Source organism: Sciurus vulgaris (genome assembly GCF_902686455.1).
Source record: "Sciurus vulgaris genome assembly, chromosome: 2".
NCBI classification, from domain to species: Eukaryota; Metazoa; Chordata; class Mammalia; order Rodentia; family Sciuridae; genus Sciurus; species Sciurus vulgaris.
The window spans coordinates 108,340,491-108,359,491 of NC_136462.1; the positions used below are offsets into that span (position 1 = coordinate 108,340,491).

Below are 19,001 nucleotides of genomic sequence, written 5' to 3' on the forward strand. Positions count from 1 at the left end.
GTTGAACACTTATACTTCGTGCTTGGTGCTGGGTGCACATAAGACTAAGCCTCAATGTCATTTTTTATAGAGCTTTTGATCTCTGGGACTCTTAAGATATTTACGTTAAATGAAACAAAATAGAGAATAATAAACGACATGAGAGTTGTATTGTTCGGATCTTAAAGGCCCATATGGTAATGGTTTGATGGCCAACCTGTGGCACTCTTGGGAGATGATGTATCTTTTAAGAGGAGGGACCTCATTGAGGTTAGGTCATTGAGGGCCTGTCAGAGTAACAAGTCACCTGGACTGAAATCTCTGAAACCCTGAACCCAAATAAATCATTTCTCTTTCAGATTGTTTATCTTAGATATTTTATCACAGCAATAGAAATCTGACACCAGAGGTAAATAGAAAACATTCGGTGACTTCAGAGAGGGAGAGACATTACAGTGAGATGTGAAAAGCAGCTTTGAATAGCAGCTTTGAATGTGCAGACTTGGTCGACTTTGCAAGACAAAAGCCAGACATTCCAGAGGCAAGAAGTAGTAGAGAAAGAACTTAATTAAGTGATGAGCTACCTGACTGAAAGAGAAGTATCACTCTAAAGGACCATCTTGAAGGAAAGTTGATTTATGAATGGTTTATATAGGAGATTGGATGTTTGTAGACTGGTGGGTGCATGCTCACAGGTGGAGGCTTATGGCACACATCTGCTTTTAATTGCCTGGTCACAAGATGTTTTTCAGTTCTGCAAATCTCAAGAAAAACAGTGATGATTTTTGTCAAAGTTCATTATATCCCAAAACATAAGAAATGAATAAAATAGTGGAGTTGCATTGTAAACAAACATTACAGTACAAAGAGGAAATGGCATTCTGAGACATAGAATATTCTATGTGAATACCAAAGGGAAAGGAGCTTACACTGAGGAAGACAATTTATAGACTGCTTTAGAGACTTTTAATTTACATGGGATCTTTTAAAATTGTTTAATGTCTATATTTTACTAATATTAATTATACATATTAATTGGATTTACTGTTATATTTTCATACATGTATATATCGTGCATGGATCATATCCATTCACCCTTCTACCCTCACATCATCCACCCACCCATTCCCAGTCCCTAGTACTTACTATTCTATTTTCAGACTGACTTGTTTTAGTTTCCACATGTGAAAGAGAACATGGAATGCTTGCCTTTCTGTGTCTGGCTTATTTTGCTAACATGGCGTCTCCAATTTCATTCATTTTTCTGCAAATAACAGGATTTCATTCCTTTTTATGGCCGAATAATACTTTAATTGTGTATATATACTCTATTTACTTAGTGCATTTATCTGATGATGGGGACTTAGGTTGATTCCATATCTTATCTATCATGAATAGAACCACAGTAAACATGGGTATGTTTGCTGATATCAGCATTGTGTGAGGGGAAAAGAAGATCATTGAACCAGAAAGGGGAAATGAGGCAGACTGGTCTTCATGCCATTCTAAAAATTTTGGACTTTATTCTTTGGGTTATAAGAACCACTGTGTATGTGTGTGTGTTATACAGCTTTATTGAATTGTAATCTATACACCATAATTCATTCATTTTAGTTGTACCATAAAATACCTTTTAGAGATGTATAGTTTTGCAACCATTAGCACTACCCTGTGTTAGAATATTTCCATTACCCTGAAAAATTATTTGTGTCCAAAGCAGTTAATCCTTTCTTCCCTTATCCCCAGACAACTGCAAATCTTCTATCTCTGTATATTTGTCCTTTTTAGATATTTCATGTAAATGAAAGGGTACAGTATGTACTCTATTGCATCTGGATGCTTAGCATAGTGTTTTTAGGATCATCCATGTCTCTGTATGTATTAATAATAGGTCATTCCTTTTTGTTGCTGCTAAGATCTCATTTATGAATTTCTCTCATTCTATTTACTCGTTCAACATTTGGTAAATATTCAGATGGTTTCCACTTTTGGGCTATTATGAATAATATTGATGTTAACATTGACATAAAAATATTTGTGTGAACTTTGTGTTTCTGTTTCTCTGGAGTAGTCTAGGAGTGGAATTGTTGAGTTGTGTGGTAAATTTTTTGTTAAGTTTTTAAGAAATTGCCACATTGCTTTCCAAAGTGAGTGGCGTATTTGTGTGTGTGTGTGTGTGTGTGTGTGTGTGTGTGTGTGCACGTGTGTGTGTGTATTTTTAAGCAGAGGAAAGATCTGATTTTCCATTTCTGCTAAACTAAGAAGCAGATAAACCCAGAAGTTGAATGAGAAACCAATTTAACTTTGAAAGAATTTATAATAATTTGTACTTGGAGTGTATAATGTTTCATGGGACCAAAATTACAAAAATTCTTATAACTGCAATCACTATCTAAGTGAAATGATCACAGTTGTTACCAGGTGTGTATTTCTTCTTGTAGTCTATATAAAGACAAAGAAATGTGCAAGATTGTCTTTTTATTTTTTTAAATCATTTTGTCAGTACCAAGTCATTTTCCTACCCCTCCGATAACAAGCTTCCCTTGCTTGATTTGGAGTGAACATGACCTCGGAGCGTTTATAGCTTGATAACTACTTCATTCACTGAATTGCTTCATAAACCATACATAAGGTACTTGCAGAATGAGAATCCAGAAATGGCCCTTTGGCAAAAAGATTTCAGTCTAGTAATTGATTAAAATATTTGAGGAAATATTGTTGCTAATACCAGTTTGTCAAATCAAGATTTTCAGTTGGGTAAGATAGTTCAGATGGGTAAGGAATCATTGTCAATCCTAAAACCCGGAAAAACACTCTGGCTCAGAATACGCTGTGTTAGAATAGAATAGTTAAAGTGTTCAGATTGTTATACTTAGATTTTTTGTTGTGGAGTGTGGTTACCAGGGATTAAACCAAGGGGCACTTAACCACTGAGCAATAATTCCCAGCTCTTAATTTTTTTTGAGGCAGGGTCTCACTAAGTTGCTTAGGACTTAGATAAGTTGCTAAGACTGGCTTTGAACTTGTAATCCTCCAGCCTCAGCCTCTTGAGAGGCTGGGGCAACAGGCATGCACCACAGATTTTGGCAGAATATTTTCTAAAATATATTTCGGTGTGTTTTGTATTATGTGGTTCTTGGGCTGAAAACTGGGTTTTTATAAGGCATACTTAGTATCCCAAAGAGAGAAGGTGATAATAGCAGAAATAATTCCAACTAATTTAAAAGTTATGTATATTTGTTTTTAGAATGTGGTGTGCATTTTACTTGGGTAAAGAGCTAATGATAGAAGTGACCATGGGACTTGGTAGCAGATCACTTTGTTAATTGGGATGAGGCTAATATTAAAATTAATTGTGCAAGAAACATTGAACAATTGATAGATGAAGTAACTTCTCCACAAAGGGGAAGTTATACTGGAATTAAAAATGTTTGAGAAGTCCACCAACAAAAATGAAAAAAATGTTTGATGATCGCTGAGAGATTACTCTGTTTTTCTTTTATATTTTCCATCCTAAGGATAAAAAGTTCCAGAATACTGCAAAAACACTAGTTTGTTAACTCTTTCCAATATCAGAAGTAAATGACATTAGGGACAATCAGGATTTTTCTTATCTTACACCTGGTGGTTCAGTGAAAGGATGCCATTCTTGTTAGTCTGAGGTTTTTGCTACCATTGGGAGTCTAGGTTTACCTTTAGAGTTGGGGCAGGGACAGTGGCCGTAGGTGCCATTAATGTGATTCTTATGGGATCCAGGAGGGTTCTCTTATCAAAAAGTCCCTCTTTTAAACATTTTAACTGTCCCATATTTGTACAGATTTATGCTATACAGTGTGACATTTAAATACAGGTATACAGTGTCTAATGATTCATTCAAAGTAATTGGCATTTCCATCGCCTCAAATACTGATTATTCTTTGTGTTGGGCATGTTCAAAATTCTCTCTTCTAGCTATTTTTAAATTTATAGTAAGTTAACTATAAATTAACTATATTGTGTCACTTTATTGTGCTGAAGAACACTGGAACTTAACCTCTATTTTGGTACCCATTATTCACCCTTTCTATTCCTGCCACCCTTCCCTGTCCCCAGCCCTTGGTAAGCACTATTTCACTCTCTGCTAGTATGAGATCATATTTTTTTAAAGCTTCCACATATAAGAAAGAACATGCAGTACTTTTCTTTCTATACCTGGCTTATTTCGCTTAACATAATGTCCTCTGGGCTCATCCAAGTTGCTGTAAATGACAGAAAAATTCCCTCTGTGCTCCCAAGTTTCTTAAATTCCTGAAGTATGAAAGCATCTTCTTTTCTTCCTTTCTCTGGTGACTTGTATGACATGAATAACCTCTACTGGACTTTGGATTATAACTTTGAACACTACTGAGCCCATCTTCAGTTTCTTGTTCAAAAGAGGAAGGAACCAAGGTGCTGAGCTGCTTCTCCCCACAGCAGTTACCTTTCTTTGCACCAGGAGCATGGCCTGTGTTCTCCCAGACTAGTTATGAGAATCTGAGCTTTGGCACCTTTCCATTTGATCCAAATGTACATCAGATGTCCACTTTTGATAGGCTGGACTAATTGTTTGATCTTCCCTTATGAAAAAGTGTAGTAGTAACAGTAGCAAACAAGACATTCTTGTGGTCAGGTCTTACCTGCTAGTCTGTGGTTATTACTTTTGCTATCTTTCCTAGAGTTTATTAATAGCCTGGCATTTGTTCTCCTTTCTGATTTTCCTGTGAGATCATGTGAGATTTTTATAAGCAGCTGCTGCTGTTGCTTTTTTTTTTTTTTTTTTTTTGTACCAGGGATTGAACCCAAGGGTACTTAAACACTGAGCCACATCCTCAGCTCTTTTTATTTTTTTTTAATTTTGAGAAAAGTTCTTGTTTATTTGCTTAGGGCCTTGCCAAGTTGCTGAGGCTGGCTTTGAATGTGCAGTCCTCTACCTCAGCCTCCTGAGCCAATAGGATTACAGGTGTGTGCTATCACACCTATAAACGGGAATTCTAGGTAGTCCCATTTATTCTCCCATCAAAGTGTCCTCCTGGACACTGAGCAAGCTTATCTGAGATACAGAAGAGTATACTCATTATTTTTAGTAGATGGTTAGGTATGGATTTGGGCAAAGGCCTCAAGGTGACAGATACCACATTTTGAACTTCATTATTTTGACTAACAATTTCCTCAGACACTAAACAGTGGTAAAAAGTTATAATTATGCAGAACTTGATGGTCTACAAAGATTTCATGTGCAAAATAATATCTCACTCTTCCTTTTCTTAGTTGTAAATAAAAGCAGGTTTGGGGACAATTTTCTATGTACTGTAAATGTTGGGATATTACAATATTTATTGAATGCCTCCTGATCTTAAGGGATTCTTAGGCTCTATAGTATGTGAGGAGAAAAATGCTAACTCAGTTGCCTTTGTTCTGACTTCAGAATATTTCATAACTCGAATAAACCTTGAGATTACTTTAAAAATAATTCCTGCTAAGGTTGCTGCACCATTGAAGTGGTGTGATATTTAACTGATGTTAGGTTTACAGTTCACTCCTAGGTGACCTCAAGAGGAGGGTAGGGGTGGAGCAATCACAGTGCAGGTCAGTTCATGGCATCATTTGTGCCATTCCATTTCAACCATTTCTAAAGCAAAGGTGACACAGTGCAGTATGCATTCAGAACTTCTCTCACACTCAGGAAAGTGTTACTTTTTAGTCGCGCACCTTTCTCCTTTGAGTCAGAAAGTAGCCTTAGAAACCTCAACTCTGCATTTTGTTTTTCAACAGTATCATTAGACATTATCTCAGAAGTTAAAACTTCTTTCTTTGCTTTCTTCTCACACTATCCATTTTCCCCCTGCAAGATGAAAATGAATTATTTTTTTTTTTAAGTTACAAAATGAGCTGGACATAGTGATACACACCTGGAATCCCAGTGACTCAGGTGACTGAGGCAGGAAATGCCTAAGCCTCAGAAACTTGGCAGGACCCTCGCAACTTAACAAGACCCTGTCTCAAAATAAAAAACAAAAAGGGCTGGGGATGTAGCTCAGTGGTAGAGATGTAGAGAGTCTCTGGGTTCAAGTCCCAGTACCACACACACACAATTAGTCTACACTATTCCAGGGCTTCTCTGTCTCTATGTGTACACACACACACACACACACACACATACACACACAAATACATAAAATCTAGATTTTTAAAACAAAAATGCAGATTCTGATTTGCTAGGTCTAAGTTGGTGCTTGGGATCCTGCACTTCTAACAAGATTACATATGATGCCATTGCTGCTGGTCTGTGGTCCACACTGACTATCAAAGTTCAGTATTAGATCATTCACTAGAGACAAGATATAAGCTAGAAAATTATGTATAATACCACTCAGTGATTACAGAAAAATAAAACAAGGCACATGATCCATTAGAAGCTGAAGTTTTATTATAGGATAACAGTACATAAAGCACATCTAAAATTGATGTGTTCAATGCACTTTTAATAAAGGTAATGTAATATTAAAGGTACAGTTTCTAAGTACAATATAACAACATTCATATTAGAATGAAAATTGGAGTATTTAAAAGACAACATTAAATCTCTCTTTTTTTACAGCTCATATTTACAAAATGAATCAAAATATTTTTTTTAAATTCAGGACTCAAAATAAACAGCTGGAAATAAGCAGACTACTGTAAAGAGTGAATTGAAAAGAAAACCCAATGTAAGTGAAAAGTTGAATGATCTCTAATAAAGATCATTAGCAAAGTTTTAGTTCAATACTACTTTTTAGGATTCCCATAAATGGCTTGCATTTTTAGTGTGGCAGAAAAGGAGTTTTTACATACTGTACACAAAACAGACAGCATATATTTATAGGTACAGTATTACCGTTTCCAAACTTGTATGTATATGTACAGAAGGCTGAGTTGATTACTCACAGAGTTTTGTGAAATTTGTGTGCTTAACCCTCAAGACCTACACACAATTAGAATCAGCATTTCATGTGGTCTTTTTAAATGTGGCTTTTCATACTTAGTTGTGGAAAAAAATGTTAACCATAAGGCTTGGGATACTTTATAAATTTGCCAGAACAACCCAGGAAAAAAGTTTTATTTGAGATACACTTGTCATTTAACAATTATCAAATGCTGACACGGGCTGGCCATTGTGTAGGCATGAAGAGATACAATTGCTACCCTAGGGAAGCTTGGGATGCTAAATGGTGCTTTAAAAAAAAAGTTTCAATCTCTTTTCTAGTGAGACAGTTGAGGAATGCCATGATTTGTATTATAAAAGATATTTCTTCCTAAACTGTAGCCAATTCATTTTTAAAGGTTAACTATCAGCATTAGCTTTCATTAACCACACAATTTGCATTTATAATTAAGGTAATAGCAACTCTTCCATAAAATGGAAAATGTCTAGAATGGTGGGTAAATATGCAGTGCATGGGAGCCACTTAATGGCTTGAGAATTTATCACCTTCAGTTACAAAAAGTGCAGTAAACAGAAACATTTGCTCTATATTTATAAATTGCTCAAAAATCTTTGCTAAAGATCTTACAAATTCAGTAATATTACAGAACAATTCTAATCAATATTTAATAAGGCTAACTACATCCTTAGTTAGATATTTGATATACTCTGATTTTCAACAATGCCAATAGATCTTCGGAGCATAGGTGAAAGAGTTTAATTAAGCTCATTATTAAATGACTTTGAAAATTAAGGTCCTTTACTCAGTTCATGGAACTGGTCGAGGTCATATTAAAGCAGAATATCTCTTGTCAAATTTGCTGTATGACTCGTTTTTTACAGGGGAAAGTGTCCATACTTCTCATGACTCAGGAGGGGAAAGGTTTAGTCTGCCATGAATATTTTATGTAAGCACTTATTATCTATAATAGGAGTTAAGTATACAACTCTGTCAGATGCCAATAATATAATTCCTTAGTAAGAAAAAAAATGACTTACTCCATTAAATTAGACTGTTTCTTTGGGATCTTGAAGGCCTGGCAAATAATTTTCAGCTCAGGAGATATGGTGTAAAGCCAAGTAGCAAACATAAAGGCAATGCTAATAATTTTCATAATTTCATATTTGTAAACAAATTCACCTATAGATGTCAAATATCCATACTAAGGAAGTAATTTTATCCTAATTAAATACACTCTAGAATAATTTATAATATGATATTATGTATTTAAAGAGAAAAGCATGTCCCAAATCCAGCACTCTGATACAGCTGCCAGTTGGGCACAGGTAGATATATATATATATATATGTATATATATACAAATATATAGTTATACTCAGTGAAATTAACAAGACCCAAAGGTGGTATTGTCTAGGAATAAAAGGGATTTTTTTTTGTTTGTTCACAAAAGTAACTTATCTAGCACCACACATCAGAAAAACACAAAAATAGCACACTCTAGTTCTAAACAGCTATGTCTAAAATAGATTATATAGTAAAACCGGTATTATACAGCATATTGTGGATTTGATAAACAGATAAATATTTGCACTGAGTAGGCTGTTTATAATATAACATTTTCTTATCTATACAGAATGAAAGCCAAAAAGTTAACTGTATAGAGATGTGCAGAACAACATTAAATATTATGACTCAAAAGCAGGGACGAAGGTAAATTTGAAAGAAGAGTAAGAGAGAAAATGTTTACAGGCCATTACAAGTTCTTAAGTTAATAGTAAATAAGGAATCAATTGCTCAAGTTGAAGAAAGCAGTAAACAAGAGATTGCATTTACATGCAGATGTCTAAAATTTGTATTTTTTAAGTCTATGCACAAAAAGTCATTTGTTTTATTGCTTGACATTCAGTTATGGCTAGATTATTTAACCTATTTTTTTGTACTTTGGAAATAAGAATATTGTTAAAGGTGCCATAAAAATGGACAACATTGAAAACGGTTTGCAAATAAACCACCTAACACTGCAGTTCTTTATACATATTAAAAGCCTTGTCTGGGGTTTGTCATATGTTAAATATATTTAAACTGGGAAAATATGTTGTAGCTTGAAGCCTCCCATTGGCCCAAACATCCAATACAAAAACACATCTCCAGAAAAGGAGCAGGCAGACAATACAGGTACATTTAAAGAAGCAGCCAGCTAATGTCCTAATGTTTAAACATTTACCACTGTTTTATATGAGATTTCAAACCATTGTGGATAAGAAAATTTTGGATTCAGGAAGATGTATACAGTACATATGGATTTTTTTTGTGAAATCATTTTCACTATATTGCTCAAGAATTATCTGCATTTACATATGCAATCTGTTCAATGATAATCAGCTTCCTAGAAATACTATTCATCCACAATAAAGAAAAATGAGTGAGAAAGGAATGATGCATGAACACCAGAGAGGATTCTGTTGTTCTTAGAGAACAACCTCATGGCATGTGCAGCAGGCTATCTTTCATTAGCTCCTAGAAGGATCAAAGAAAAAAGTGTGGTACTGCTAATGTGGCAAAGCACATCAAATGTAAACAGCAAACATAGATTCTCTAGGCATCTATTTAAAACATTCATATTCACTTTCTCCATCCAAGACTCCATGTTATGTTGCATCACTGAAAAAAGGTTGCTGCTATTTGGACTGAATATTCTGTCATTCATTTGTAAGCAAATAAATGACGGAATGTACTTATTGCTCTAAGATCTGAGGGTGGGGTTGAACTTGGAGCTCCCCACCTTCTACAATGGCTCCATATTATGAAGCCAGGCTTCTGGATTATTTTTTAAATTATTCTGAAAGCCTAACCTTAACTGATCCCACTTATACAACACAAATAAGCAAACAGACCCAAAAGTAAAACGAGTTGCTTTTGGAAACACTGGTAGTAAGCCTTCTCCTCTCTTAAAAATAAACATCTATAATCAATCTGGCAGAGCCTCTTTATATACTAGTGTTCAGGGACACAATGAAGACCTGTATTATAGACCGCTCACAATAGATCAAGATTGACTGTTGCAATTGCATTTGGAGCACATAATGTGATCCATAATACAAAGTTGCCTTCATGGGGTTCTGCATCATAACATTAGAGGTAAGAAGGTGTAGTCACGGTATTCAAAAAGTCAGGAACCTGTGAGTGTGAGAGTGTTGTGTGTATGTGCATTCAAAGATGAGAGGAAGGAAATTACTGCCATTTTCCATATTCTTTATTATCAAAAACAACTAGGTAAAGGTATCTGTCATCTGACAGACATGTTTCCCTAAGAAAATCTGTAAATCTGCTGAATATGTATTCCATGGGTAGAAGAGTCAGAGCCAACAATTACACTGAGCCTCTCTGACTTCATGGAGACTAATATAAGGGAATATGAGAACAAAACTGTTATTTGTTATTTAACAAATGTAGCCTATAACCCTAAAATCTAGATCAGGTTGCTGTCCTACAGAGAGGGTTTGATTTGTCTTTAAACATTGGCTTCTGTATTGATTCATCAGATGTAAACTACAAATATGAAAGTAAGAACATTTTACATAAAGGGATTTTTGGTTTGCTTCTAGAGGAGAACACATGAAAACAACAGTTATTTGCTGGCATTAAAACAAACAAACAAACAAACAAACAAACATGTTGTATCTTTACCCATCTCATTGTACTGATAGGCAGGTCTTAACACTGGTTTTAACATTTTTTATCCATAACATATAGAATTTGAAATAGTTTAAAACATGTAATGCTATATATGTATATATATGTATATACATATACATATGCATATTTTAATTATTAGGGAAATGGTACATAGAATATATAAGGACTTCACTTTGAATGATGTTCTGTATTGGTGTATTATTTTTTTCTTTTATACACACTGGCATAACTTTGCACTGCTTTGGAAGTTATTCAGTGTTTTTAAGCACACAAAACCAAAGAACACATAAGTTTTGAATTCAACAAAATGAGATGGTAGTGAAGAGTGTACACATACATGCAATTCTATACAGTTCACTTGTGCCTTGGAGGGATATTATTATTATCGTTATCATTAATACTAAAAAACACAATTTGTCCCAGTAGTACTGGCCACCCTGTTTTAAGAGTTTTAGAAGATCCCTGAGCACATTGTTTCTGACTCTTAACCCCAACTCCAAAATGAAAGGGCTTCTATCCTTGATATCAAGATGGATTGTCATTCACAGTAAGTCAATCATAAGGTGCTTATTTACCCTTTTGTTTTTCACCAATCAGCACAAAGAACTGTCAGAAAATAACTTTATTATTATCATTATTATTATTATCTTAAAATAATAGCGCTGGAAGGACATATGATTTAAACAATCAATGTTTGAAACAGTGGCTTTAGGATAATTATCTGGCTGCCCCTCAACAATAACAAGTGATTCGATCGACATTCCTTAGCCCAAAACAAAAGAGAAACAAAACAAAACAAAACAAAAACCAAAAAACTGTACAAATATGTATTTTTCCCTGAGGGATCAAGGTACACCCGCAAGTGCTCTATGTACATATTGCACTAGAGAGGGATGAAGAACATGTGCAAAAAAGCAACAACAAAAGAAGCTCACAGACAACTTCGACTTTCCCACTAAGGGTTCTGCTAAGTTGTTTTGCATTTTGGAATGTCGGAACACAAACAGCTAGCTATTCCTTAGTTCTAAAACTAAAAACACATTATTTCTACTATGGCACATTCAATGAAATAAAAAGTTTTCCAAAGACAGATAGACAAATTCCATCAAGAAAATAATACAAAGTTTGTTTGTTTGTATTTTTTTTTTTAGAAAATTACATTACTTTCTTTCTTTGTTTCACATTACAAAATCTTTTTTTTTCTTTACACAAATCACATTTTATTGCAGGAATATTTCAAGTGCCATCAAATATTTATAGAAGGGTTAAAAAAATAGAAGTCTCTCTAAAGTGGTCCAGACAAGGCTTTGTATAGAATAAATCTTTTTTTTTTCATCCTCTAGTTTTGATTTAAGTATTTTGAATACATTTTCTTTTTCCATTGACACTTAGTAGCCTAGAAGCTGTCCGACACATGCACATCATATGCACGCCAATCACACATACACACACGCGCACATGCACGCACACACACACACACACACACACACCACACACATATACACACTCCTTCCTCCCCTGACCCTCAGCCCACCCCCATACGCTCACAGAGATCTGGGTATCCACACTGTAAAGAACAACCAAACTTAGAAGCAGTGTCTTAGGTCATGTTTTCCTAATGTTAGGAAGGGTGAATTAGGATGCTGAAGACTTAAAAAAAAAACTTCAACACAAATTAGGATGTTGAACACTTAAAAAACATCCATAGCTTTAACACAATTTGCAAACTGTCCAAAAAGCACTTTCATCTGCACTTTTGATCTCATTGTGACCAAGACCAGTGTTTTTCACAATATAATACGATCATCTGGACACCATTGTAACAAAAAGTACTCAGGCTTTGTACAAAAGCCTCATTTATCTTATGTCAAAAGATTAGATAAAGGCATTATAGCAGCCAAGTTGATGATGATGTGGTTCTAATCTTTAAAAGGCTATTGGACATTTAAGTTTAGGAAAATTTATTTATATAAACTATTAAGAATAATTATTCAGGTATCACCCAGTATTTTGTGTCACCACACAGGTGTTTTTATGATAAAGAAGAAAATTAAAATGCAAAGGTTTTCACATCCCTTTCTGGGCTCTATTTCTTTCAACTACATTTATTGTTTAACTTCAGATCCCAACTAAATTATAGTCAGTTGTTCCCTCGATTTCTCTGGGCACGTCTCTGTGTCTAGTATTCTGTTCCTACATGGTCTGTGGGCTTTGTTCTGAAAGCCCACCTCCTGCTTTTCTTTCAGAAACACCTAGAAGCAGCATCATGTTACTCTGTCTTGGTTTACTATAAAAGCAATGTCACCATGGCATAACTATTACTAAGATTAGAGCATCATTTTCTTTCTTTCTTCTTCTTCTTTTTCTTTTGGCATTAGGTACATGCAAAATCCTTTCTTAGAAAAGGAATTTCTTTGAAGTTCATCATTACTTTCTCTCTCACCCTTAGAGAAGTTCAATTAGCTCTTCTTATTCACAAATGGACACTGGAATTAGGTTTAGTTGCTCTTTAATGCGCTAGCACCTGAGGCTGGTCATATTCAGAAAGCTTTGGTTAAAAAGAAGTTAATATACTTTAATAAAACCATCCCCAAATTTAGTGACTACAAATGACCAAAAAAAAAAAAAAAAAAAAAATCCCGCCCCACCAAACCACACCACCATTTTCCCCTCTGAGGAGAAGCAATAGAAAAGACAATGGACAAATAAATAACTAAGCTTCGTACTCTTTTCAGAGTATAAATACTATTAATCTTTAAAGGAACTATGCTTACTTAAATAAAAGTTTGATTTAACCCTTCTTGCCCAAATATAAATACTATATGCCAACAGTTAACCTCTTTATAAACACTCACATAAAATTTTATATTCCTGTAAGAAATTTAAGTAAATATTACTCTCATCTTCTATTTATGGTTAAACCCTTACTATTTTTGAAAAACAAATGGATGTTATTTAGGCTTCATACATACTTCTGCATGAACTGCTTCCCCTTTTCCAAGTGCCTCAGGAAACAAGTCAGAAAGTTGGAGTTAAAAACAGTGAAATGCTCTGGGAAGCCAGCCCTGGTGATCCAGCTCTACATCAGGGGCTGCAATTCCTGCAGAAAATTCTGGAGGGATCCTATGGCAGAGGAGGCTCTTGGGTGTAGAGGGCTTCTTGGACTCCCACCTTTACACCCTGGAAGATGTTCCCTTTTCCTTACCAACATGGTCTTTGAATCCCATCCCTAATGTGACCAAAATCATCTTCCAAATGCTCACATTACCAAAAGGTCACTTGTTTTTAAAATATGCACACTTGTGCATCAAACTGTTCCTTTCTCCTTCCCCTCACTGGGGCTTAGTAAAAAAAAAAAAAAAAAAAAAAAAAAAGAAACCTACAAAATTTAACAAAAATAATTCAATATTTCTCACCTGAACACAAAAGCCAAACAATCTTCTAAATATTCAGTAAAATAAATTACAGTCCACAGTTTTCTAGTGAAGATAAATAAAAGAGTAAATGTTTGCAGCTAGCCTCAACTTCACTTTAAAGGCTTAAAATATTTACTATTTAAATGAGAGGAACATAGTAGGCCTCTCTCACCCTCCTATGTATTGCTTACCAAATGTGGAGAGCAATATTCTAGAATAGTGGCATCTGGGGACAACTAGTCTAGAATGAACTCATTCTGAGATGAACTCTTAGGATTCCTGGATTATCCCAAGAACATAAACATTCAAAGGTTTCCTGTCCTTGCATGGGGAATGTGCATCTGCTCCAGATATAATCTTTGGGTCCTTCTTCACATAAAAACGTAAATTCCAACAAAATATTCTGGTTATTGATTTGTTCTAAAAAAGTTAGAATTCCAAGTTGAGTCTGAGTCCATAGTTTGACTGAATTATGTAAAATGAGCCTCCCCAACACCCCCACCCAAAGGTGGCATTTTGAAAAGCTTTCCTTGTTTTAAAAATTTGAAGGTTTAAGTCCACAGCACCAATCAATCATTCAACTTTGTATGAAGCATAAACACATCTGTCCTTGAGCTTACCAAAAAGCAAAGTATAATTTAGGGAGAGTTCTGTTTCTAATGCCAAAATCACATGTGGGGAAAAAAAAAAAGCCAACATGTTGATTTCTAGATATGACCAGCCAGTCTTTTAAAAGTAATTTTGTAAACAGCAGCATAAATACCTCCCGACGTACCTTCCAAGCCTTCTCAGTTAAACTTGTGTTTCTGGTGCACATGCGACACGACAGTGAACACGCTAGCATTTAATTTAAAGAAAAAGGTGCAAAATGAAAGTGCCTTATCAATTCAACAGGAAAAGCTACACCAGTAACTACATTTTATATTAATTAAAACAATATATAAACAATATCTCTTTTAGCTATATATAGTCTTCATGCCCATTTACCCTGTAATATATTATAATGCTATTGTTGCTAGTGCTATGGACCCTTTTCATGCCATCCTGCTGACTGGCAATAATCGGTGAGAAAATAAAAACTTCCTTCATGAAACAAAGAGCAAGTTGTGCAAAGTAATGCCGCAACCTCCGCTATGCACACCAGTCACCGATTATTGCTGGACTCTCTGCTGTAACTGACAGATTGGCGACTCTGTTGAAAGTCTGTGGGCAGTGAGCTACAAGAAAAGGACATCCTCCGACTTTAGTACCCTCCTTCTGCTGTAAACAGAGGTCAACGCTCAAGAAGTCGAGACAGAAAAAGGGTCCATATCTGTAGGCATAATGGAAATCATATGCATGAGAAAAACAAGTTCAACTTTTATTTGTTTTCATTGTCTCCCCTCCTTTGCCTGACCCCGATCACCAAAAGATGTGCAGTGTGTTGGCGCTCCAGGGCTGTGCAGGGCCATAGAAAGTGTCTTGGTTAATTTTTTTGTTTTGTTTTGTTTTCTTTTTCATGTTTGTACTTCAGACATTCTAGAAGTGCTTAGGTGATACATTTACCCATCAATCTGCATTGCTGGCTCAAATTCTGAAGTGAACAACTCCTTGTATAATGGAGGAAAATGAAGTCGCACAATGTCTGGGTATATTGCTTTAAATGCCATTAGCTTTTCTGTATGTCGTCCACATAAGGCTCTTAACGTAGACACCTTGCATATTAACTGTAAGTGAAGAAAGGACATGATGTCAGGAAAGGACAGGCATGAGAATCAGGAATCTGGACTGTCTTTTTTTTTTTTTTGGTACCAGGGATTGAACCCAGGGGCACTTAACCAGTAAGCCACATCTTCAACCCTTTTTATGTTCTATTTTGAAATAGGGTCTTACTCAGTTGCTCAAGGCCTCACTAAGTTGCTAAGGCTGGCTTTGAACTCAGAATCTTCCTACTTGTAAGCCCCTGGGATTACAGACATGAGCCACCATTCTGGACTGTCTTTACAACAGTATTTATAAAGGAAATACACACTTGAAGCAACTTAAACATCCAGGAACAGAGGATTGATAAAACTAAGTGATGATAGAGTCATGTCCTAGTAGGCTAGGGATACACCAAATGCCTTTTTGAAAATGAAAAATTTAACCTGAGAAGTTATGCATAAGCAGAAGTTGACTCTACTTATCAATGGCAGAGTCCAGGTGAGAATCTTGCCTCCTCCTTCTACCTAGGATCAGGGTGCTTTCTGTTCTACCAACCCAAACTCTGCCCTCTACAACTGCAGAAAAAGAAAAGGTCCAGTATTGGAGAAGTGAGTGAGCAGCCAATCCTGGCTAGTCAGGGCACTGCTGCTAGAGGTGAGGACATCCCTTACATATTGTATGTAGAACTAGCACCAGTCAGTTTCAGGGACAAGTTTCTTCTGAATAAACAGCTTTACTTACAACAAGAGCCATTCTGGGTCTGAGCAAAAGAAGAGTCAGAATAGTGAGAAGTACCCTGATTGACCACTTACTAGTTGAGGATAACATGATCTGCACGATTACTCTTAAACTTAAAGGCACTATAGAAAGGCAAAATGCTCGTGATTTCAGCCCAGAATCATTCTCTCTAGGATAAATGTCAGCAGACGTTTTCTGTGTTAGGTGCCCTTGATCTGGGTAAGAAGATGGAGCTCCTCACCCTTCCAATTCCCAGTCCTGCCCCAGTCACTCATTTAACAGGCATGAAGATTAAAAAAAAAAAAAAAAAATAGCAATTCACCCACAATTTTCTCTTTCACCTAAATTAGCTATCAGGAGAAAAGAAAATAAGACAGAGAAAAACAAAACCTTTCAAATCATCGTTTCATAATAAAACATATAATCTAAGAAAGAATAGGGCTGCTTTTTCTAAGATCAAATACATACAACTAGTACTAACACTGAAGGCTACTAGCATTTAAAACTGGCATCCTAACTATATTTTTATTGTGAAAGATGATTACTAAAAATGAAACCTCAGCTGGGGATGTGGCTCAGTGGTAGAGTACCTGCCTGGGTACATGAGGCCCTGAGTTGATCTCTAGTACCATGAAGAAACAACAAAAACCAAAACATCAAAAAAAGAAATCTTATGCTTTGAATACAAGGTAGTGATAGGAAATTGATAAACAACATAAAAGCCATTTACTTTTGATTATATTAGAATATATGGTTATCCTGACTCTTTTGGTCCTTTATAACTTCTTCCTTCTTCTAAATTCGAAGATTCTTTGTCTAATTTATATCAATGCAGAATGTTAATTCTGCTTTGTGTCCAACTTGATGGAATAGGAGAAGGATATTCTAAATGTATTGATTCTTAAAAAATAGATTTTCCTATAATTGCCCTATTGTTGCAGGACACTTTGTGATCAATATAATAAATGACTTTTGGCTCAACAGAATTTTTTTTTTTTTTTTTTTGGTACCAGTGTTGGAACCCATGGGCACTTAACCCCTGAGCCACATCCACAGCCCTTTTTAAAATTTATTGTTAAGAGACAGGGTATCCCTAAGTTGCTTAGGGACTAAGTTGCTCAGGCTGTCTTTGAACTCACAATCCTCCTCCCTCAGCCTCCAGAGCTGCTGTATGTTCACCACACCCGGCTCAACAAAATTTTTGATGGAGGATTGTTTTCTTTTTAGTAGCCTCTGGCATGCTTATGCTTCTGGGGTCTGTTCATATGACTTAAAAGAACAGTTGGCAGCACGATCTGAATCATCCAAAGGATAATTGAGGCCATGCTCAGCGGAACCCTTCGGCTCTCACCTTTGTTAGTATTCCATCTTCTCGGTGATTCTTCTGTAGAACGTGTTGAAGAGCTAGCTGAATTTTCTGTTGCAGTTTTTCAATTTTGACCTTTTCCTGTAGCCATGAACGATCTAAACATGAAAAATGATACTTTAAGTATAATTCCTCCAATGAGGTATCAGACAGCACATTCCTCCTGACTCTAGATACAGGTGATAATGCTATGATACATATTTAGAGACTCAGAGATCTATAGGAGTGAAGAGTGATCTATGACAGTTATAAAACAGAGTGTTAAATCTTTCCATTTTTACTGATATTTAAAGGAAGGAAGGATCTTCACCTTACAAAAGATAGCCTTTAAAATTTAAGGTCATACTTATGTGGCTGCAAATGAAACCACCATGGCCCCTTTGTAATAATTATACTTATGGATGAAAGAGCCATATCAATCTTGCTAGCTTTTTCGTAAAATATGAAAATTGTCTTATAATCAAAGGCAACTATGAGTGTCAACAGAATTCCAAATGAATTATATTTAGGATAAAGTCATTGTGTGTAAGAATGCCAAATACAAGATAGTAAATATGCAAAAGTGATTATCCCCAAGAGGTCAGTACTGGTTGAAAACATAGATTAAAATCAGATAAACTTGTGGAGGACAAACACATGGATTTAATAAAAGGTAGGGAGTCTTAAAACAGACATGTCATTTTGGAAACCAGTGTTAAAGGCTACCCTGTCCTATGATAGCACTTCTCTTGGTATCTGGAGGTTAATTCTGGACTGTGTTTTATTCAGTTTTCACTTTTTAATATTTTATCTGAAAATTATAAAATAAATTATTTTATCTTTTAAAGAAAGTATATGGAGTTGCTCTTGGGAGCCTCTCAAATATTCACTAGCCAATAAAAGTTATGCACCTTGTAAAAATTCTTTACCTAGACCACTTAAAAACCATTTTATTTTTATTTGACTATCTTACCTGCTGACATCAGTACAAATGCAGAAAATAATGCAATTTCATCTTCAGTCAGGTGCATAGAACATAAACTCTTTCCAAATTCAAACACAAAGCTAATAAAGTCTTCACAGCCTGTGAGAATTAAAATAAAGACAGTGTAGAATTTTGGTTATCATCCTAGGGAAAAATATGGAAGAAGGTTAAGAGAGATCTAGTAGTTGAAGATCAGAGAGAATAGTGATACTATTTCC

General features: G+C 35.4%; 1 protein-coding gene across 3 annotated transcripts in view; it reads right to left on the reverse strand.

Annotated features, from left to right (window-relative positions):
- Nucleotides 1-11,223: 11,223 nt before the first annotated feature.
- RORA (RAR related orphan receptor A) overlaps nucleotides 11,224-19,001 on the reverse strand; it is a 675,763-nt gene continuing 667,985 nt past the window's right edge. For all 3 annotated transcript variants that reach the window (XM_079129337.1, XM_079129339.1, XM_079129338.1), the window contains 3 exons: nucleotides 18,772-18,882; nucleotides 17,805-17,917; nucleotides 11,224-15,738 (listed from right to left, as the gene is read on the reverse strand). In XM_079129337.1, the coding sequence (XP_078985463.1) occupies nucleotides 15,574-15,738; nucleotides 17,805-17,917; nucleotides 18,772-18,882 (389 nt within the window). In that variant the 3' untranslated portion in view covers nucleotides 11,224-15,573. The remainder of the gene's footprint in view (nucleotides 15,739-17,804; nucleotides 17,918-18,771; nucleotides 18,883-19,001) is intronic.